Genomic DNA, 22,901 nt, shown 5'->3' with positions numbered 1-22,901 from the left:
TCCTTGGTCTCTATGTTTTATTCTAATATTATGGTCACTTTAGGGAACTGACTTGGAACTGCTTAAGAGGAAAATGTGAGGGGTTTTATTTTCCATTTTGGTCACTGTGGGATATACAAATAATTTATTTTGAGTATTACAGAGTAAATCGAGGTTATTAAAACTGCTGTGTGCTGCTTTACAGACCATTAAGAATGTAGATATAAAATTTTGGATGTCACAGTCTAAGAAATTCAAAACATTATATGGACACCTTTTACTAAGTGTTTAGGGAAGTGTATTTTGATACAAAGAGAAAGTAGGACTCAGACTGTCACAAAAGTTACCCTCAGAGAGACAGATCCTTTGAGAAATTAGACCTCCCTAATGGAATAATCTTAAAATAGAATCCAAAAGCAGTCATCACGAGATGAGTTTATAGAAAGCAGGAGGACATGACTGAGTTTTGAATCCCACTCTCCTGGGCCTTGGTTTCAGCCCAGGTCTCTGTTGAAAGAACTGGTGTTCTCTGTTTCTCTTTTGAAAGAACTGGTGGTGGTTACCAAGCCCTACAGTTGTCTCCAGCCTGTACTGGAGTATTTGGCTTTAAAGGTCTCCCTACATGAGGCAAAGAAGTGAATGAACTTCAGTTTAATATCTAAACAGAGAGGGAGTGTTGGCTTTGGTTCATTTTAGTCACACAGGACACATTCCAAAGCCTGTGATGTCCCTGGAAAATCTCACTTCAGTACTTACCAAATCTGCTCTATAATCTCAAAGCTCATAAGAGCAGTGCTGAGTGTGAAGAGTAAATTTCTGCCCTCTGTTTTTAAGCTTTAATAAGCCAGTAATGATCAGTGCATCCATAATCATGGGGTCAGGATGAGGCTGAAAGCAAACAGCCATAGCCTTTTGCAAATTCTCTGTGATTACCACCAAAGCTGTGCCTTTGCTGCCTTTCCCACTGGGCCATCTGCAGCGCCCTGTCACATGCTCTACCACAGAGCAGGATGTGGCAGGTTGCCTTTGTGCAGCATCTGCATGAAACGCAAAAATCCATCCCTGGTTCTCACCTCACCCTCCATTTGGTGCTTCCCCTCTCATTTTCTGGGAGCTCAGTGGTTGGGTTGGTCAGGGAAGGTTCTCCCAGTTTGGCCACGATTGCCAGCACAGCCCCCAGCACCGGGAGAACTGCAGGAGTTTGTCTCCTGGCAGCACTGGGGTCCCTTGATGTGAGCCAGTGCTTTGTTCCACTGCAGAAAGAGCCAGAACAGAGCACACACTCTAACAGCTATGTGGAACAAAGCACCTTCCTCCCAGGTAACTTGTGACAGGCAAACATCCCAGTGTTCTCCTGCCAGAGAGCAGCTCAGAGCACGAACGGCAGCGCTGCTCCATCTGCTCCCTGCTGGCTGATGGTGCCCAGCTGGCCCTGCCCAAGCTCTGCTCCTGTGTTTGCCTGGCATGGCTCTGCCAGCTCCCACCAGCATTCTGCAGGAGCTGCAAGGCACTGGGGGAACAGTGAGGAAGAGCGAGAGGATGAGTGTGGAGGAAAAAATTAATTGTGTGCTCTGCCCAAGAGTAACGAGGGAGGAGGATTTGAAGCATGTTTTCTGTTGATTCATGTGTGTGCTTGGAGGGGCTCCCAGCCTTTCTCTGAAGGGGTTCCACAGTCCCTGCCATACTCAATCATCATGGTTGCTCTCTGGTTGCACTTCAGGAAAATTATTTTTTTTACCTTCTGAAGAGTGTGGGTCACATCCACTTCCATCCCCCACGGAGAGGGACACAGAAACTCCAGGTGGACACAACACACTTGGATTAACCCTTTACACAGGGAAACCTTTCTTCTCACTTATGGGAACTGCAGGCATTTTGGGCAGGATGAGGAAAAAAAGGGAAGGAACAAGCATTGACAGCTCTCATAGTGATTGTCCTGTCTCCTAAAAACTCCTACACCTGCCATCATGTAAGATCACCTTTCATTTAGGAAGGAACAGCCTGTACAGTTGGTAAAAGCTTTAAAACTGTCTCAAATGAAACACAATCTAAAAAAATCAAAGGAAGACTCCTTCAGCTTCTGGAGCCTCATGATGATTAATGCTTGATACCAGCAAACTCAGGGATTAAATGGGATTCAATTAAGAGATGCCACTGGCACTTGTTAATTTAGGACCAGCAGCTCCCAGGTACTGAAAAGGGGATAGGGTCTGTGACTGAGGGAAGGCTGCAGGGATGGGGACTTGTTTCTTTTCCTTCAGAGATTAAGAGGGCTTTGATCTGTCTGGAAGAGTTTTTTTTCCTTGCACAGTGACCAGGCTGAGATGTTACAATTAGCCCAAAAGAAGTGGGAGAAGTTCTGAAGGAAATCCTGTTTTACTGTGAGTGCTCAGGGGCTGGGGAGTGGAAGTTGAGCATTTCTCTGGGGCAGGTTTGCTCTTAGATCCACTGGAGTGAAGCACCTGGGCCTCCCATGCCCACAGCTCCTGCAGTCTGCCCCTCCTGCCCAGCCCAGGTGCTCTGCCAGTCCTGCTCCATCAGCCTCCAGCTCCCTGCTGGAAGCACCTCTGCCTTTGCCTCTGCCAGAGCTGGAGCTGTGCCATGTTCTGCCAGCCACTGGCTGTGTCCCTGCCAAGCATCATCTCCCTGAGAAGCTGCAGGTTGCAGTACAAATCCTGTTGTGCCTGTCTGCTGGGGAATCTGTGGAAATGTGTTTCCATGAGAGCTGGGGCTCAGTGTGTCATGCAGCAGGACATGATGCAGCATCTTCCTGCCCTGGAAGAGCACAGTGAGATGGCAGAGATGCTGGATGCATTATCTGTGTAAGGATTTCTCTCCTTGGCTGGACAGGTGATAAGCTAATAACCAAACATTTGTAAAGGCTGGTGTGCCAAGTTTGCTGAGCAGCGACTGCTGTGTCTTCTGTTGTGACAGGCATTCTGTGGCCTGCAGCCCTTTTAGATCAGTGATGTTTTCCAGAGGCTTCTAGGAGAAAACATTTCTTTTGTTGCTAACGCAGAAGAGAGATGATGATGATAAGTGAAGTGTTTTTCTAAGCAGTTTGATTTGGCAGATTATTTTTCTGTTTCTCAGCTGCTGGGTTTTTTTCCTTCTAATGTCTGCATTTCATATTAGAAATATTTTCCCTCTGTAAAAAAAATGAAGTCTCCTGCAACTCACCATGTGTCTCTTTGATTGTACAAAAACATCCCTTTGAGTTTCTGAACCATTTCTGCTGTAGAAAGGAAATATGAAATTATTTTCCCAATGCCATAATACTGCCATTTGGTTTAAGGACTTATGGTTCTTTGGCATTTTATTCTCCATTTACCAAAGCAACCCTAATTAACAGCAGCTGTGCTGGAAGATTTGCCTGCATGGCTCACAGCTATGTCTCAAATCATACCTGCTCCAAAGCAATGGAGGTGCACAAAATCATGTTCTGAGTGCCCTCTGCTAGGGCCCAGTCAGGAAAGCTCCATAAAAATATAGGGGTTTGAGAGATAATAATCAAAATTTTCCTTGCTTTCCCATCAGATAACTCAGAGCACAAACCAACACTGAATGTGGATATTAAAAGAATTTTCTGCCAGTTTCTTGATCATTCTCTCCATGCTCATCAGGATGCCTCTGGTGAGGGCATCCCAGGGATAGGGTGACTCCCAAACCCAGCAAGTGCCTGGATTCAGAGGAGGCTGCAGCTCCAGCCCTTCTGGCTGATCCTCCCCTGGTGAGTAGATCTGACTTTGCTCCACCTGAGGATCAGCTGGGAAATGGTATTGCAGAGAGGGCTGTAAAACAAGTGCCATCCTGAAGTCTGATTGCCAAGGGATGCTGAACCCACGGAGCAGGGTGTGTTTGTGCAGGGGGGACACTAGAGAGGGCAGTGCCAGGCTCAGCATGGGTACAGGGCAGGAGATTTTTTACAGAGGGGATTGTCTTTAAGGTCTCACTTGAATGATCAGTCTGGAACCTCTCACCCAAACCTGCTGGGTGCCACTGGCTGTCCTGCACCACACCTGCTCTTGCCACACACCAAATGTCTCGATTTCAATACTGTATTTCTTCCAGCACATCCCTGAGGTTGTGGTTTAACTTCAGAGAGCATACATAATATGGTTCATGTGAGATCTTAGATCTGTGTTTTGTTCAACATGTCAGCTGTGGATAAAGTCATTACAGTGCTCTGTTCACTAATCAACCAGCAAAACAGGAAAATAAAAGGGTAATTGTTGCAAGCTTCCTTCCTTATTTTCATTAAGATGTCAAGATGAACTCAGGCTGGAATCTCACAGGTCTCATCCCATGGCTTTGATAGGGACAGCATCAAGCTGATTAGTCCTCTAAATGAATCTAGTCACAGCTACAGCATTAAAAATCAGCAAGTAATACTTATGTCCCTACTGTAGCTTATTTGGTGGGGGGGGGGGGAAACCCTACAGGATTCTTTTTTAAATCCTTGCTCAACTCTCCATCTTAAAATACACATTGCTAAACCCAATTATCTTTCTTGAGGATGCAGTATTGGTTTATACTGGGTTTCTGAGCCACTGGTGCAAGTAAATGATCTAAAATAGAAAATCCTTGCTGTCAGAGGACTTCAGCTGTGGGTTTGTGCTCTGGGATGGACCAGCTGGGGATGCAACTTGTCAGTTTGTCACATGTTATATTTATTCCTTGCAGAGCCCATAGTATCATTATAGAAAGTACTATTGACAAAAGCAAGACAAACTATCCCCAATCCCCTAGAACATTTCTATAACACTGAAACCCCAGATGTACAGACATGATTGACCTGATGGGTGTCTGTCTGCTCTTCCAAGAGCAGAAGCGCCTAGAGAACGTAAAATCAGCCTGAGCCTGATGCTTTACTGGGTAACACAGGTATGAGGCTGTACAGCAAAGGGGATCTACCCTGAGCATTAAACAGGCAGAGGAGAGGCTGCTCTTTTCTCTTTTAGCTTGTTGGATAAGCAAAATAAAATCAGAGCTGTCCTGATCATTCCTAGGGCACTGAAGACATCTGCTGGAAATGGGAATAAACTGCAGTAAGAATGTGCATGACAGAATGAATAAGGAACATTTCTGAGAAGTTTCTATTTACACAGTGACTAAATTGGTCAGCAAATGCTACAATATTTTCCATTTGAAAGTATTATTCGAACATATTTGAATAAATAGCCTGTTCATTCATGCTCTTCTTGTTGCCACTGAGGAGCAACATTTCAGTTTCTAACACCTGCAAGTCTGAATGCAGTCTCTGAATTCCCTTCATCCCTGATGTGTGAGGTTATGCCACAGACATATATGGACAATACTTAGCATCATGTGCTGGCACTGAGGTCTCTATGTCAGGTTTCCAGCTTTAAATGGATGTAAGTGGTTTGTAGCTGGATATAGAAAAGCACAAAAATCTCTTTCCATCTTTACATACAAATCTTGATTACAAACCCATTTCATACAAATCCTGTTGTGACTCCAGGTCCTCTTGAAAGTGATGGCTCTGTCCAGCCTCTGTTCTAGGTCAGTCTTCTCAAGGCGTCAAAAAACTTCCCAGAAGATTGTACAACCTATCAGGGAGTGTGGCCCTGCCTCCTGCACATCCCCAGCTGGTCCATCCACAGCAGAAACCCACAGCTCAGGACCCCTGGCTGCACCTGCTGGTGGCACAGGGAGGGGATGCTGCACCAGGCTGGGAGCACCTGGAGATGGGCAGGGATCCAGGAGTGTGCCATGAGGCTCACACACAGCCCAAGCACACACAGAGTGTATGTGTCTTTGGCATCCCCAACTCTAAATGAGATGAAACTCATTTTTCAGGAAGAAAAGAAGGCAAGGAGAAGTGGGGATTTGTATCTCAATTTCATGACCAACAGGCACTTTCAGGTAATGTTGCAGCATGAATTCCTTCAGTTCTGAAGGATGCTATGTCCAGACCCATAATCCCTGCTTATGAAATCTCCCTAAAATGCAGATGTGTGCACCCTCTCAGGTGTAACTGCAGACACCTTCCTGCTGATTCCTTCAGCTTTTCATTTAAACACTCCAGGGTTCTCCCAGACATGTAGGGCAGGGGTTGGAACCTCCTGCAATTTCTGGAATGGACTCTATTATTTCTACTCATTAAGTACTGCCAGTACCTCAGCCACGGTCTGGCTGCACCTTAGACTGTGCAGTGACTGCATTTTATACAGACATTAACAAGCTGGCTTTGTGCTAGATAGCTTGAGTGCTATAAGCAAACAAGATACAGAACACAGCACAAAAGACACAAAAATATCTGTTTTGCTCGTCTGCACTGGTGGCCTGGCTCTTCTGGCTTCGGCACCCACCCCTGCTGGGTTCCAGGTCCCTAAGGACAGCAGCTCACAGGGCAGGAGAATGCTGTGCTGACTTGTCATGGTTCTTTCTGCCCACACTGGAATTCTGCAGGAAAAGGCAACTGAGACTTTTTAAAGTCCTCACAGATTTCTGTGTTGTGCTCAGTAAAATGATAGGAGCAGCTTTTGGAAAGACATCCTACAGCAGCAGCATATCTGTGTGTGCTCAAACAGAGCCTGGAGGGTAGGAGAGCTGGATAGGAGGGGAAGTTACACCCAGGACCTTCCCCAGTGGGCATTCCCTTTCCTCTCCCTCCCAGAGACAATGCTATTTCTGACTGGACATACTGAGCCAGTAGTGAAAATTACACCTATACAGGTCAGTGTTTCTTTTACACTCTCAGTATGGTTGTGTTTGAGGGTGCCAGGACGAGTGAAGAGATGAGAACCTTGACTCCATGTTTCAGAAGGCTGAAATTATATTATATTAAAATGCTATATTAAAACTACACTAGAAAGAATAGAGAGAAGAAAAGACCCTTCAGAAAGCTGGAAAGGACAGGAATGGAATGAATAACAAAATCCTGTGACTGTTCACAGCCTCGACACAGGTGGCTGTGATTTGTCATCAAGTGAAACCAATCCACATGGACCAATCACAGATGCACCTGTTGGTAAGCAGTGTCCAGACCACATTCCACAGCCACAATGTAATTGTTTACATTTCTTTTCTGAGGCTTCTCGACTAGAAAGGGAGAAAAATCCTAGCAAAGGATTTTTCATAAAATATCATGGCTACATTCTCAGCATCCCTGTGTGAGCATCATCCAGCTGCTGATGTGTGGTTTTCACTTCCATCCAGCACATGGGCAGGGACATGCTCAGAGCAGGAAGGCAGAGCTTGGTGCAGGATTTGTTCTCCCTCTTCCCAGTCTCCAGCAAGCCCGTGCTAATTCCCACTGCTTGAGTTTGCCTGCAGAGACAAGCAGACATCTCCCAAGCAGTTACATTTAGGTATTATTTTTCCTTCCTGATGAGGCAGCTAAAAACTGCTTCCATTCTAAAGAATGGTGGTTTATTTGGGCTACATCCCAAGTTTTCCAAGCCTGGGGCCTGGTACAGGAGCTGATTATGCCTGTGCATGGGGACAGTGCTGCTCCTAAAACACAGTGAAGCAGGGTCAGCTGCTTGCAGATCCTGTGACTCAAGTTCTGGTTTGGCAAGGCAGAAAGCCTCAGCCCTTGAGCAGAACCTCCAAGTCCTTGGTGAAGTGCAGCCACCAAAGGCAGACATGATCACACTCCTGACAAGTCTGAATTTCCATCCTAATGAGGAAAATTCAACAAACTCTACACACCCCAAAATATAATCCCTGCTCTGCCCAGCCCTCCTGGTAGTGCAGAGCTGCACTGCTGGAAACCTGCTGTGAGCCTGTGGATGTGCAATTCAGGCTGTCTGGAGAGTTTCACAGTGCCAAAACCAAGGCTTTGTCCAAATCAGTTTGTCTGGCACACATAAGGATGAGCAGAACCTGCTGAGGTCATGTTCATGTGAGGCTGGAATACCTCATATTAGGGCAGCTATGATGATCAAAACCAAAATATTTAAAGGGAGAAATTAAATGCCCAAGATGTCTTCAGATCATTTCCAGGAAGGTAAAAAGGCAGCACACATTACAGGAGAAAAAAATAGCACAACGGGTAATTTGTGTTTACAAAAGAGAAAGAGATACATTCTCATACATATCCTGAGAGCTAAAAGAGCTGAGCTGCTGCCAGGAATTTCCAGCATGGAAACTTTGCCAAGTCCACAGGAGTAGCATTTTAAAAGACACCATTCAACTCTTCTATTTGCACCTAGACTGCAAAGAAACTGATTTAAATTTTCTCCTAGACTCCCTTATCTTTATAGATGCCAGAGTCAGCTGATCTGTAAAAGGTCCCCTTTTTGAGAGGGATTGTGGTTTGCTCTCTGCACATTTCACATATCCAGCAGAACATTTATCTCTAAATAAGCACCTATTTCTTTGGGGTCCTTCCTGACTAAAAAACCAGGCAATGTCAGGCAGAAAAACACGGTGCACCTTCTTATCTTTGCAGCTAAAGGCCCGAAGGAAAAAAAGATTTGGCAACTCTGTCATTCCTTTGAGATACCTGAACACCATAAGAAAGGACCTGTGCCAGTGCAGAGTGCATTGGACAGGAAACTAAAGAAGAGCTCAGTGGCCTTTCCCTCCTTGCTTTGTGTATGTTTGGTGAATCTCTTCTGCATTCTGATCTCTCTGGCCTGGATCAGCTGTGTTTTGTCTGCTTTACAACCTGTAATCCATACCCAGTGCCATTGCAAGAGAGGGACAGGAATACAGGTGAGATGATTTGCTCACATAGACGAGATGATGCTATTTGTCTTAAATATGTGTGGTAGATGTAAGACAAGCCTTTCTGTTGCATTTTGGAAACCATTTCCCCTCCTCTCTGCTTGCTGAGACCCGGCTGTAAGATGCTTTGTGACAAAGACCCCAAAATAAGAGATACAAAAAGCACTTATTCCAGAAGCTCAAAATACTGTCCTGATTCATCTTTTCAGTTCACATATACTATTATATATCCTATATTTTTTTTTTTTTTAAGCTTGCATTTACAGCATGGGAATTGAAAAGCTCTGGACCTGTAGGCAGTAACAGCTCAAATACCACACTGAGAAGCAGATTTATTGATCAATCAGGAACAGTCCACAGTGCCAAGGTGAGGCATGTGATTGGGAGAGCAGAATCACATATCTAAAGAAGACATGACTGTCCTCATTTCAAAGGTCACTGACACTCAGTGCAGGTCACTGGTGGGCAGCCTGGTTCTGCAATAAACCTGGAACCACCTTTAATTCTGTTAGACAGAGCAGATCACTGTACCAGCAAATTTCCTTTCAGAACACCAAATTAGCATGACAGAAAAAAACCTCAAATCAATGGCAAAACCCCAAAATATCTTTAATAAGTCTCAAAAAACCTCACATACCCTAAGGCTAGCCCTTTGCTTCTCTAAACACAGTTTGTTTGTACAAATTTCCCCAAAATAACTTTGGTGTTGGGATGTCAGCCATGCTCCTGCTCATGCCTCTTAGGACTGAGATGAAATCCTTAAGAAAGACTTTGCAAGACTTTTCAAGGCCAAAGAAACCAAGCATACAGTAATTTTCCAAGCACGACATAATGCTTGACTAGGAGAGTTTGCAAAATTCACTACCTTAAATTGAAACAGATAAAAATCAACCAGAGGGTCCCATTTACTGAAGACAGTCATAAAACCTGATGTATTGGAGGTGATAAGCCTTTTACTAACCTTTATGTTAAACCTTTTACTGACCTTTCTGTTATCTGCTTTTATTGACCATCCTGGCTCTTCAGATTCCCTCACTCGCAATTCCTTAGTGTGGCAACAGCTCTGATCAGTTTCCATTTTCTCTTTATTCTCTCAATAGAAGGGGCAGGTAATTACTCACCAAATAAATGGCTTCATTTTCCTAAAGATGAGCTGAATTTTCTAGAACTGAAAGGCTGCAAGAAGAACAGAGTTTGCTCTGATTCCAGGAGCAGATAGAGCCCATCCATTTCCCATTTGGTGAAATATCCCACAGCACAGTTAGCTCTGGAGCACAAGGGGACTTGGTCTCAGTAAAAGACAGACAATCTACTGGCAATGTGTGAGCAGTTCACTTCCCAGCAGACTGCAGCACTAAATCTTTTTTAAAGCTATTTTTTACAAGTGCTCTTGTACATTTGCAGCCAGACCTATTTCAGGAGCTCAGCATCCAGTCCTCATCTCACACTGGCTTCTCATACTCTGTGCCCCATTGCATGTTCTTTCCATAAACCCAGGGGTGGCTGAGAATGGAGGGGAAAAAAACTGCTGTATGAAGGCTTTTCCTGAGCCAGTTTAGAGGAGTACATAAAGGTAGAACTGTCTCTGAAGGAAACAGGGTTTTACCTTGAAGAGTCTCTGTGGAGAAACTGAAAAAAGCCTTTTACCAAAGGATGTTTATGCTCTGAATGGTCTGGTTGTCTGAAAGCAAATGGAATGAGGTGGAGAGATGGGAGCCAAAACCCCAGTGCCACTACAGCACAGCAACTCTGGCTTTTACAAGATGTTTCTTATCAGACAGAGCACTTCAAGAGTGCCTCGAAGTGAGCTAAGCACTTCAAGAGAAACCACAATTCTGTCTGCATGCACAAGTTCTACTGTAGTGGTGTAAATAAAATAAAAAAAAACACAACCCCATCCTAGTCTGGATGCAGCTCTAAAGCAATGAGAATATTTATATTTATACAGTATATTCTGAGAAGGAAAGTGGAATCATTTGTTTCAGGAAAAATTACTTCTATCAGTGTATAATTGTGTTCACTCCCTGGGCTATGTTATATTACTGTAACTGTGCCAGTAAAAGAAAAATTCCACTTCTAAATGACATTATAATGCTGATTTCGAGCCCATACACAGCCCAGGTACTCACTTCAGGGAGTGTGTCACTCCTGTGTGACTCCATTTCCTGCTTCCTTACAGTAGCCCTGCGAGGTTACATCTTCTCAGCAACATATTTTGACTGTTCTCTGGCTCTCCTGCTCACACAGCATACCCAGGAAGTTAAACCTGCTTCCCCAGTTGCTACAGGTTAGTCATAAATGTGGGAACTGTTCTTGGGTAGTCCAGAGGAATTCTAGCCCCTATATCCTTGTGGTCTATCCCAGCAGCTGCAAGGACAGCTTTGTGATTCACTTTTTAGGAGTGAAGTCCAGCTGAGCTACTTGCAGACTGGAAAAATGCTCAGAGAAAATACTGAAGGAGGGGGATTAAGCTTTCAAAACAGAATTTCAGCTCTGTTATTGCAAGGACATTACATGGTGTACTCCAAAAAGCAGTTTTTCACCCAGGCTTTTGGCCAAGAACTGTCAGAATACCAAATCCATGTTTTCTTTATCCCTCTGTTTCTAGTGACTTGTGTGCTGCCCCAGTAGAGCACAAATCTTTCTCTGTCAGGCCCGTTTCAGGAAGAAAAGGAGCCTGTGTTAGCAAGCTCAGGTTCCTTGGGGCAGGAACAAATCCATTCTGGTACTGAGACCTTGAGCACACACACTAAAGGGCTGTTGACCCAGCTACTGCTCCAGCCTCTCCCAAAGCCCGGGGGACAGTTAAGCTCCACATCAAACAGCTCCAGGGGTTTGCAGCTCGCTCATCAAGGCAACCTGAAATTAGCACAGTTTAATTTGTCAGGTAGAAAGTTGCAGTGGTTCAGGATCAGCTTCATGGGCAATTCCACAAGATCTGAGAAGGCACCAAGTGAAAAACTAACTGGAGGCAGTTATTGATTCAGCCCTTAATTAACTGATATCAATGACCCAATACCACTGGGGTAAAGTATGGATCAAGCCTGAACTTAGGGCTTGTTCTAAAGGACAGATTAAATCTTCAACTAGACCCTTGCAAAGCTCCTGATTTTCCTCTCTGCCAGCTCACATTTCAGTTCTGGGGTGCTAGTTGGAATGCTAGCCCTTTCCATATTTACCATGGACTGAAATTTGCAGCTGTGTGAGATGTTTTGGGCAGTTCTGGGTGGGTGAGACCCACAACAGCCGTCTCTGATGTTCTGTGCTCCAAAACAGCTCTGAGGGCAACGTTGATCCAGAAGTTTCCTTATACAATCTGTGTTAATACTTCAATATTTTGGAGCAGGACCACTGGAACTAAGTTTGATCATGTCAGGATGCATTTATGGAGAGTTTCTTGGCTAATGGCTAAGAGACGTTTGCTAGTTACAGACTATGAGAATACAGGGAGTTGTTTAAAGGTGTCCAGAACAGACAAGGCAGGTGTGGTTTGCACTAAAAATACTGAAATGCCGCAGTGGGGGTTGAAAAAAGCCAGTAAGTATTCATGCAGTACACCAGCATGTTCCTAAATCTCAACTTTTTAAAAGTAGAGTGGTAAGTCCCTTGATCTTACAGTCCTGATAAAAATAATGCCAGCAATGTGAGCAGAATGTAATGAAGGCAGAGATGGCAAAGGGATGTCAGGAAGAAGAGCTCTGAAGAACATGAACTGCACCAGCCAGCACCCAGCAATGGCTCTGGTGCCCACATTTTAATTAAACTCTCTTTTAATGGGGGGAAAAGAAAAGGAAAAAAGAAAAAGTGTGATGGATGGGAATGTTTTTGTGACAATTTCATTTGTCTAAAATCAGGGAGAGGTTCTACTTCATATAAAGGCAGCCCCACAGAAGTCCACAGAGCCCAAGGGCAAATGAAAGAAATTCAAACTCAGAGAGTTCTCCAGACTCCAGGGAGACACTGTCCTGCTTCAAGCACTTTGTGTTTTCCTCTGACTCTACAATCAGAATTTGGGACCCTTTGGGAGAGCACTGCTACCTTTTATTCCCCTAACTAGACCCTGCTCATTGGTGTTCTCAACCAGAAATGCAGTCATATCTATCAAGCATTTATTAACTCTTCATAAACCAATACATGCACTCCTCACATAATGTGATTTTAATGTTTTATCCTCTGTGTGGGTCTGTAGTTGCAGTGCTTGCATTTCTTGAGGGAGCAGCATCCTGGTTGTGCTTCAGTGGAAGGTGGTGGTGGCCGCTGTCCTGACTTAACCGGCCTGGGGCAGAGCTGTGCTGGGCGAGCCTCTGGCACTTGTGGAAATCCTCTGGCTGCCCCTCCTGGAGGCTGGCAGAGCACAAGCACCCGTCTGCTTTTCCCCAGGTTTTGGCTCCGGTGTTAAGCTCAGGGGTGAGGCAATCAGGGCTGGGACAGCTGAGCTCAGAATGGAAACAGCACTTGCAGATGGAATGGGAGAACAAGGGGGTGTCTTATGCTACAGCCAGCTCAAGCACTAAACATTTCGTAAGCAAGGAGCCCAGCCCAGCCTGCCAGCACACCTTATAAAGCTGGGCTCAGGCAGTCCCTGCTGAGATGGCTCTGGGTGACCTCTCTCAGAGCTGCTACAGGGAATCTCTTCAAGCTCCCTCTTAGGGTCTTTCAAGGAGACATGGCACAACCTGGACTTATGATTTTTCTACTTATAAGCTTACTACTGCTGGATCAGACCATCAGCCAGGCTTCCAAATTCAAAGCCAGGAAGCACAGCAAACGTAGAGTGAAAGGTACTGGGTCTGAACTGGGAGGAGGGATAGAACCTTATAGACTGTGCAAATTTACTGTGTACTTTAAACAGCACTGCATGAACCAGAAAGTAACATTACACAAATGTTTATTTATAAAGGACACTTGAGTCTATATTATATCTGTGTTTTAAATATTTTTATGTGAGTTAGCAAAGCCACAAATAAGGTGCCAGAATGAATTATGAAAATAGAGCTGTATAACAGCTGCAAATATATTGCTCTGTTCTGGCTGTTCACCTCTGCCAACATTATTTAGAACTCACAGGTACAGCTGAGAGAGGACTCTGGCTGATCATTCCTAGTTATGTAGCTATATTGACTAAGATCAGAAAAATGGAAATTTGTATATATGGGGGAAACAAGCAGAAGTATTCAGGCTGCAAGGATCATTGTTCAGATTTGTGTACAATTTCCTAATTTTAACAGAATGCATGTCCACTGTCTGCTGCTTGTCTACTCTTTGTGGAATATTACTCCACTTGTATGAAAAACACTGTGAAATGGTAAGTCAAACTAATTAGCAGGTCAACATCAATGAATTAGCAGAAGATAAAGCATCAGTTCCCACAGCAAAGCTTAAGAGTAAATACAAAACCACAGAATCTTCTTTAGAAATATCTGTGTATTAAATTTAGAGACGTATTTCTAATAAAAGCAGGTATGATGGAGGTTCACTGATGGCAAGTATTTGAACTCCTAGTTAACTTAAAAAAAATGTGGCTTTGATAAAGCTATTGTACAAGAAGATTGAGCTGCTCTGGGGCCACACAGTTGTAGACACTTCCTTCTCCCTTGGGATCTCGAGGGTTTTAAGCTTAGGTGTCCTAAGGACAGGCTGTTTATATTTTTTTTGTGCCAGCACAGAGTAGCCCTGATTGGAGAACAGAGAATTCTGCCTTGGGGAAGCAGGGAGCCCTGAAAGATATTATGGTGATAAATGGAAAAGAGGAAATGAAAATGGGCAAATTAGCTTCTTTTCGTATCCCATCATATTTTTGGTGTTTTTTAAAGTGCTACAAAATGCTGATTCAGAGTGATTTTTTGTGACTCAAGTCCCCAGGCCCGCTGTACTGAGGAACCAAGGAAGGCTAATCCTGGGAAGTAGAGATTGCAGCTCAGCAAGCACACCTGCAACATTCAGACTGTTTATTTGTTGTTCCTCCCTGTCCTAAAACAAGAGTTGTGTGAAACTTTCATGCTCACAGAAATAACATTTCTTTGAAGAAACACAACTTGCATCCTGCTATTTTTTGTATGTCATGTCCATACATCAGAGTGTACAGCTTCAAAAGAAAAAGGGACATTTTCTGTAAATTAGATACCAGCTCACCAAATAATGATTATCTGCAACAATCCATGATTTTCAAACAGTTTTTAGGACAACATCCATGACAAAATAGGAGAAGAAAAGGTAAAGGTGGGTTCCTCATGTTTTTTATAGGAATCCTAGAGGAATGTTTTCATTAAGCACAAATCTTTTAAAAGAATCAAAATGCATCTCAGCAATGCATCTCAAAATGTAACCCATGATATTTTGAAACAGATTTTAACATGTAATTTTTTTTCACTGTGTGCATATTTGTTAATTTCTATATATTCTTTCTGTGTAAGAAAAAGATGACCTGAAGACCCAGATTGACAAATTGTGGCGAGAAGTAAATGCTCTGAAGGAAATACAAGCACTCCAGACAGGTAAAGCAGCTTATGCTGGTCAGTGGCTTCCAAAAGTTCTCACTGCCTCTCTTCTTCACTTCCACCCCTCTCTTTAATGGGATTTTATGACTGAGGAGTGCAGCTCCATAAAACCATGGTGTGCCATAGCTTTACCAGACAAATATTGAAGGAAGTATTCAAGTAAAATCAGGTCTCAGCTACTGGGGAATGAGTGGTCATTCTTCACTGAGAGCAATAACTGCTTTTGTCTTTGCTATGCACAACTTCAAGCTCTGAGTTTTGTGTCATCAAAGGCAGCACAGTGAGGGTTCCTGAGTCTGAGAGTTTAGGTGGTCAGCAAGTTCAGTGCCCAGCTTTGATATGAACATATATTCAAATGTGAATGTTGCCATAAAACTTCAAAGTGATATCCACTGTGAGTTCAGAAATATTCAGGACCAACGTGCAGAGTCCTTTAAGTATTTCAATAACCAGATGGAAATTACCAAACAAAATAAGAAGGGTAAATACACATGCACCTACTAGACAGTTGTGCTTTTTCACAGCTGTTGACACAAAACCTGGCATTTAAACATGTACAAGAGGACATTACAGAGGAAATTACATCATTCTCATGAAACAGAATGTACTTTCCTTAGGGATGGTAATATCTGGGTTGTTCAGTTTTATGTCTTGGGTTACATAGAGCTTTTGGGGCTTTACAAAATATTTTTATTTCAAATGTCTTATAAGAAGGCTTTAGAAGTTTCTTAAAAGAGGGAGCCTGTTCTAGACAAGTAACTCTTGTTTAAAAGTAATTCTTGTGTTGCTTCCAGAAGGAGCTTGAGAGGAAGCATGCAGTGGCTTAGAAATGAAACCAGAACTGGGAGACTTTCCCTCCTCAAAACTTATTTTGAGCTTTATTCTAAATTTATAACCCACACTGTGCAACTGGAATCCAAATCTGGCAAAAAGACACTTATCACCCCCCTAGCTCTGACTGTCTTTGTTAATGTCCTTGTAACAACTGAAAAAAGGAGCTCCATTTTTAGCTTATGGACATTTCCAAGACACACCATAAAAATCTGATTTCTTCTTTTGCTTGAACTTCCTGGGCCTCCTTACTACACAGAGTGAAATGTGAAATGCTGCCACACACCATTTTGCAGCACACGCTCCCTCCCTAAAGACATCCAGTCCTTATCATTGCTGCAGCATTGCTGAAGTCTCTCTGATCATTCCCATAAATATAAATTTTTTAAAGAGTTCCACATTTAATAAATAGGTTCATTACTTGGGCCATTGAAAGAGTTAAAATTTGAAGGTTAAACCCTAACAGAAAATTATGACTCTGAAAATGCAGCTAAGGAATACAGTGAATACTAAAACTTGAAATACTAAAAAGTTGAGACATAGGATGTGGTCCAAAGTGACTTTGATAGCCTATTGACCAGAGACATAATTTTTTTTTTACAAGAACAGATGATAAGAATTAAAACCAGATTATAGAAAACATCAGGACAGAAGACATACATAAGTACAAGATGAGCTTAAGCAATAAATGAAATAATCTGCAAGTAATAACATGCAGGATTCTAAAAATAATTGCTACAGTAGTCTATTCCAGGCTTTGGTACCTTCCTCAGCTCAGAAGAAACACTCCACCAGGGAGGGTTCATCTTGCCATCATTATTTTTCTTGGGAGAATCAGTTTTTCACTAATCTGCATTAGGAGAGCTGAAAGGCAAAGTTTAAGGATTCCCTCCTGTGTTCCTGCCCCCAGAGACCTCAGGCTGGAAAACAACCCCTGCAGCAGCTCTGCAAGGCAATTCCAGTGACAGAGCAGCTGCCAAATTAACCCTCTGGTCTCTTCAGACTTTACATCAAGACTTCCCCAGCAGGAGTAAAAGCAAACAGATTTATAAATTCAAATGGTTAGAAGATTGGGTCCAGATTGTCCTGTAAGCTCAGTAATAAGTGTGCACTTTTTTAATGCAGTTATAGATTTAAGTCACTTTACCTCATTTGGATTTAGAGTTTGAAGCTGGAGACTTTGCTGGAAAGAAAATAAATGAATTCCAAGGGAGGTGAATATGCAATCTTCTACAGGTAGAATTACACTTTTAGTAATCACTCAGGGATTTGTATTACTAATTTCAAATCAATATTTTCCTGGTGATCAGGACACATTTAATACAGCAGATTTCTGTCCTACCTCTGCTTGCTGAGCTTAGATAAGGTGTAAAAATTTACTTTACTTAAATATCACCAATATTAAAAGGCATTTAGATCTGTCTCCACTATAAAGGCAAACACAGATTTCCTGATAACCAACTTACATCTGGCAACAAAACAAACTTCATCCATTCCATCAGTTTCAGGACTGCTGAAATAAGGTACAAAACACATAAAAGCAGCACTGTTTAGTAAAAGGGGCACTGAGAACAGGCCTGAGTTATATTTCAGCAGTCTGTTCCCAAAGGCACGCTGATGTGCTGGCTGCACATGAACTGGAGCACCAGCAGGTAAGCCTGACCTTACTCCAAATTTCAGACCCACTCTGAGTCAAAAGCCTTTCACTTGCTGAAGGATTTGTCTGCTCAAGTTTCAAGGTGCTTTTGGAAAATTATCATTTGGAGAAGCATTACTGAAAGCTGAGGCCCACACTTGCACTGAGTGTACAAACTCATGTCTGTTCACAGTGTGTCTTCGTGGCACCAAGGCCCACAAGAAGTGCTACCTCATGTCAGAAGGCACCAAGCACTTCCACGAGGCCAATGAGGACTGCATAGCCAAGGGGGGGACGTTGGCTATCCCGAGGAATAGCGAGGAGACGAACATCCTTCGAGACTACGGCAAGAAAAGCGTGCCCAGCGCATCCGAGTTCTGGCTGGGTGTCACCGACATGGTCAATGAAGGGAGGTTTGTGGATGTCAATGGCATGGCTCTGCAGTACTCCAACTGGGACCGTGCCCAGCCCAACGGGGGCAAGAGGGAAAACTGTGTCTTCCTCTCTCAGTCAGCCCAGGGCAAGTGGGGGGATGAAGTCTGCCGCACTGCCAAGAGATACGTTTGTGAATTCCTGATCCCATAATTACAGACACAAAAGACCACGGCCGTGTTTTGGGTTATCAACACACATTTTTGCTTAGTAACCCCTCCCACTTACAGAGTGGTGAGTTAAAACTATCCTTCTCCTGCCTTGAACTCACTCTTTCCTGAAGCACAAGTTTTCTCTGTTAATTTATTTTCTATTCATATGCTAAAAATGTTTAGTGAGTACTCTCATTATGTACAGGATATATATTATGTTTTGGCCTATATTGTATTATATTTTGGCATATTACTTCAGCATGGCATTGGGGTTGCTGGATTTCACATGCTATTTCTGTACTTTAATTAGAAAATACTGCTGCATGGTAACCCTTTCCAGTATGAGCAGAAGGAATCCTCTGTGTTCCAAAGTTTAAGAGGGACTTCGGGATTATGTGAGCTCCTGTGAAAAACAACCATCATCCTTTACGGAGTCTAACTGAAATAACCTGTGGGCAAGTGTTTTACCTATGGGTTAAGAATGCTGAATGAAACAGAAAAATCTGGTGTTAATTATTTAACTGCATACAGTTCAAGGTGATACACTGCTAGAAAAAGGGGGAGTAGCACTTTTAAAACACCAGTTAGTCTAGACATGTTTGCCTCTAAATGTCTCAATTATGGTTAAATATTAGATGTCATTTGGAACATTCCCATAGAAGAAAGCAGTCTGGGACTAGATCACGCTCTGCTGTGTGAAGCCTTGCTAAGCCTTGTCTCCTGCAGGCTCAGACAGGCTCTGCCATTCACAGGTTGCTCCGCAAAGCTCCAGGAGAGAGACAGGAGCTCCTTTCTGGCACAGCATTCCCTACTCTCCCATGGGAAGGGCAGCACACCCCAGGGGAACAGCAGAGTGTGGCCAGACCACATGCAAATGTTCCAGTTTAACACCTGGCATTTGAAAATGAGGTAAAACATGCTGGCTGCTTTTGGCTGTTCACAACTTCACAACAGAGATTTGCCTTCATGTCATAAATAGCAGTTTCTCTCATTTCATTTAAATATTTAAATATATTGCTGCTTAGAGGATAATTGCTGTTTCTTATCTATTAAGCCTGCAAGATTTTCTTGAAGTATGCAATAAATCTGCAATTACCATTACTTAATTGTTATACTATTTTTGACAGCTTATGCACCCATGTGAAGGCCATTCTTTCCTAGGACTTTTCTTGAGGATTCAAGAAGGGTACTTTTTCTACTATTGTACTTACAGGCCACAGGATAAAATTTGGATCCCTGCTGTATAATACAGCCCAAAAGCTCTATAAGATCTAACTACTCAAGGCATCTGCAATGTGTAGTGTTCAAATTAATTTTCCATCACTTAATGTATTTGTAAATAACCTGATTCTGAATTCTCTCATTTACTCCTGAGTTGAAATAGAGCAGCAAAAAGGGCCCAAATATATGCAATTTTCTTTCAAAATCTACCAACATTTGCTATGGTGGGGGTAAAATATTTTGTATGTGATTAAAAGTCTGTATAGCTTCTTAACCTCTGATTTGTCTGACGTAGGTCAGTATCTCAGCACATCCCTACAGCTACAGTGAAACTGAAAATTTACCACAAATTCCACACTTTATGTGACTGGCACAGAACTACATTTTCAGGGGTTATTTTGCTGGTGTAATCATTATAAAGAATGTGAGCCACTTCATGGAGTTTCTCTACAAGTTATGAAATTATCACATAAAAATCTCATTTTTAAAAAACACTTTCTGGGTGATCCTGTAAGAAAACATTTATCATCTTGAGACTGGCAATAAAAACAACCCTGTGACAGTGGATGGATCCAGCTGAGTTTTTGGGATCAGCCCTCATTATTACATTGCAGAATGCACATGGAATTCTTAAGATCAGAGACAGGTAACAAAGAAACTATCTTCAGCTTCCCTTTCTATCCTCTGCTGTAGAGACACTGTGATTAAGGGAAGACAACAAGCTCATAGAAATTTTATAAGCATATAAACCTTCTCAGAATTTTACCTGCACAGAAATATATTTTTATATATTAAAAAAATACATCTATTTGCCAATATATGGTAATTAAGTAGCATCCACTGGATTTTGCTAACATACCGGGGCAGTAGGAGACTTGATGTAGTCCTTGCCCACCAGAGATAAGCTTTGCTGCCTTTTTTCAAAATTTTAAATCCAGATTTTTCAGTCTTCATTAGATGCCCTATGAAACTCGAAATTCTGCTAGTGTTAAAATAAAATCAGACAGTTTCAGAATGTCAGAACTGTACCTGCTCCCATGTGTGTATATGCAGCTGTTCAGTAATGTTAATGACTACAGCCTAAGTCCACGAGGGCACTTCTAGGAAGAGTTAATGAAGAAGTTGCTAATAGCACCCTACCTGAGCAGTGCATACCATAAATCACTACACCTCAACCTGGACTCTGATGGTTTGCCAGCCACCACCAAGCAGGCTGCAAAATGGTCTCTCCCCTTTCAAAAAATCAATGCTATGCACATGACCAAACAATCAAGGCAAAATAAAGAGATATGTTACTATGAATAATAAAAATATAATAACCTCATATGAAACACATTATGGCAATGAGGTACAAAGTACTCCATTTCCACAGTGGCAATCAGCATTTTGCTCAGGATAGTAGGTGGCCCTTGGTTTTCAGAAAGGTTGAGAAGTGCTCTAAGCACAACAGAAAAGCTTTTTCTGGTTATAAGCAATTTATTGGTTGGCTGGTCCATGTAATAACTGTTTACTAAGGAATACATTAAGCACTCTGTAACCTTTAACAAATTATTTATAAGTGCTAATTAATGAAAACCATCTTTTTGTTAGCATGCTGTCAGAATGATTAATCTGTTCTTAGTGTCATGAAAGACAGATGCCCCCAATAGTCTCATTTGGCTTTCTTGGCAAGTGGGAATAAGTAGGAGTGAATAAACAAGGTTACATAGGAAACACTGATTGGAAGGAAATGATTACCATATGAATGGGGTAATTCTGCTGAAATATTGAGGGAAGGTGATCAGAATAGAATGTTCTGGAGACTCCGCCAGGTTTCTTTCCCAGGCACTGAGTTTGTAGTGTTGAATTGAAAGAAGAGAAAAAGGCCTTTGGTGAATAGGCAGGGAAATGTCAAGCTTTACTCAAGGTACAGATGTTCTTTACTCAATGTCATCTGTACTCAAGGTACAGATGTTCTTCATTATGCAGGGTACAAAACCTGGGAGAAAGAAGCTCATTAGTAGAGCTGGGTGAAGAATGGGTTGTCTGGTTTTGTGGTCATACCAAAAGAATAGGAAAGAAAATTGATCACAAGTCTCCCTTAGCTTCCATGTCAACCAGATAGTATTAAAAGCTGATTTTAACACCTTTTTTTTTTTATCATGATGCAACAAACTTCACTGCAGTAAAGAACCCCTGCTTCTCTTACTTGTGCTTCTTGCCACCCTCCTGCTTGGCAGAGTATTTACACTCACAGGCACCTCTACTTCCCTCTGGTGCCAGCAAACAGGGCGGGGCCCTCATTCTGCTGTAAGATCAAGACACAGCTGACTTTTATTGAGGAAAGCTCTTCTCCCGAAGGGATGACACTTGACGTTAGGAGCTAATGAATCATGTGAAAAACATTCAGGAATATGATCTTTAGCTGAGAGTGCTTTTTAATACTCTTATATGCTACCTTTGAGTATTCCAACTACTCCCTGAATATTGTATCAGAGGATCCCCATTAGAGACTTGTGTGTAGCTTTGGGCTACAAAAGTGTGTGTTTGGAGATATTTATTAACATGCTTAGGGAGTTTCTTGTTACCATCAAAGACAGATTAATTGCGAAGAGTTTTATGATTTTGATCAAAGAGTTAAAAGGCTGGATTCTCTCCATCTATGGATTAGGGGTCCAGCATAGAAATGTTTGTGCCAAGAAAAGCAATTTAGAAATGAGCAATGAGAGCACATTGTTAACCATTACTCTTAAAAGATCTATTTTTCATTTTAAAAGGCTGCACAAGCACAGACTATTTTTGGAAGTAACTCTCCCTTCGGTCCCTCTTCAAACCCAGAGAAAATATATATATATATATATATATATATATATATATATTCTCATTCAGTAAGGAAAGGTCAACACCATAAATCAAACATCGTGTGCAGTCAAAGCAAGACTTTCAAGGGAACTCATGACCAGCTTTTAAGGAGTACATTCTGATCCAAGACCCAAGGTCCAACAGTGTTCAATGCTCAATAATTGAACCTTTTTGAAAGTCCAGCTACTTGGTGCCAATAGGATATTCTAGGCATTGGAATTTTTTTTCTCTGATAGAGACATACCAATGCACTGTGTTTTCCAGGTCATCATTTACCAGCTGAAATGAAGTCCAATGCAGCCAATAATTTGCACTTCCATAAATGCTTTTTTTTCTTTTTAGATCATCTTTAAATTAAGTTAGTACATTAGGCAACTGTGACTGGGTTTTTTTGTTACTGAATTACTGGATCAGTAAATATCAGGAATGTAAATTAATGTAGTGGCAGCCTCTTACTGAATTCAAATTGATTTTCAGGCAGAACAAGAATTAGCTAGAGGTCCATAAAATAGTCCACTGAGCTGTAAGTAACATGCATAGGGATAGAATTCCCACAGTCTGACCAAGGAAACAAAGTTATGACTGCAAACCAGATGTGATGTGCTTTATTGGCAT

At 42.3% G+C, this 22,901-nt stretch overlaps 1 protein-coding gene across 1 annotated transcript; it reads left to right on the top strand.

Moving 5' to 3' along the window:
- The first annotated feature begins 13,342 nt into the window (after nt 1-13,342).
- On the top strand, nt 13,343-18,225 carry CLEC3A (C-type lectin domain family 3 member A). Its single transcript, XM_041458950.1, has 3 exons — nt 13,343-13,457; nt 15,090-15,170; nt 17,834-18,225. Exons 1-3 carry the CDS (start codon nt 13,343-13,345, stop codon nt 18,223-18,225), a joined length of 588 nt encoding a protein of 195 aa, XP_041314884.1.
- The last annotated feature ends 4,676 nt before the right edge of the window (nt 18,226-22,901 follow it).

This window comes from Pyrgilauda ruficollis, unplaced genomic scaffold (genome assembly GCF_017590135.1).
Source record: "Pyrgilauda ruficollis isolate IOZ18807 unplaced genomic scaffold, ASM1759013v1 scaffold13, whole genome shotgun sequence".
Taxonomy (NCBI): Eukaryota; Metazoa; Chordata; class Aves; order Passeriformes; family Passeridae; genus Pyrgilauda; species Pyrgilauda ruficollis.
This window is presented reverse-complemented; position numbering and strand designations above follow the sequence as displayed.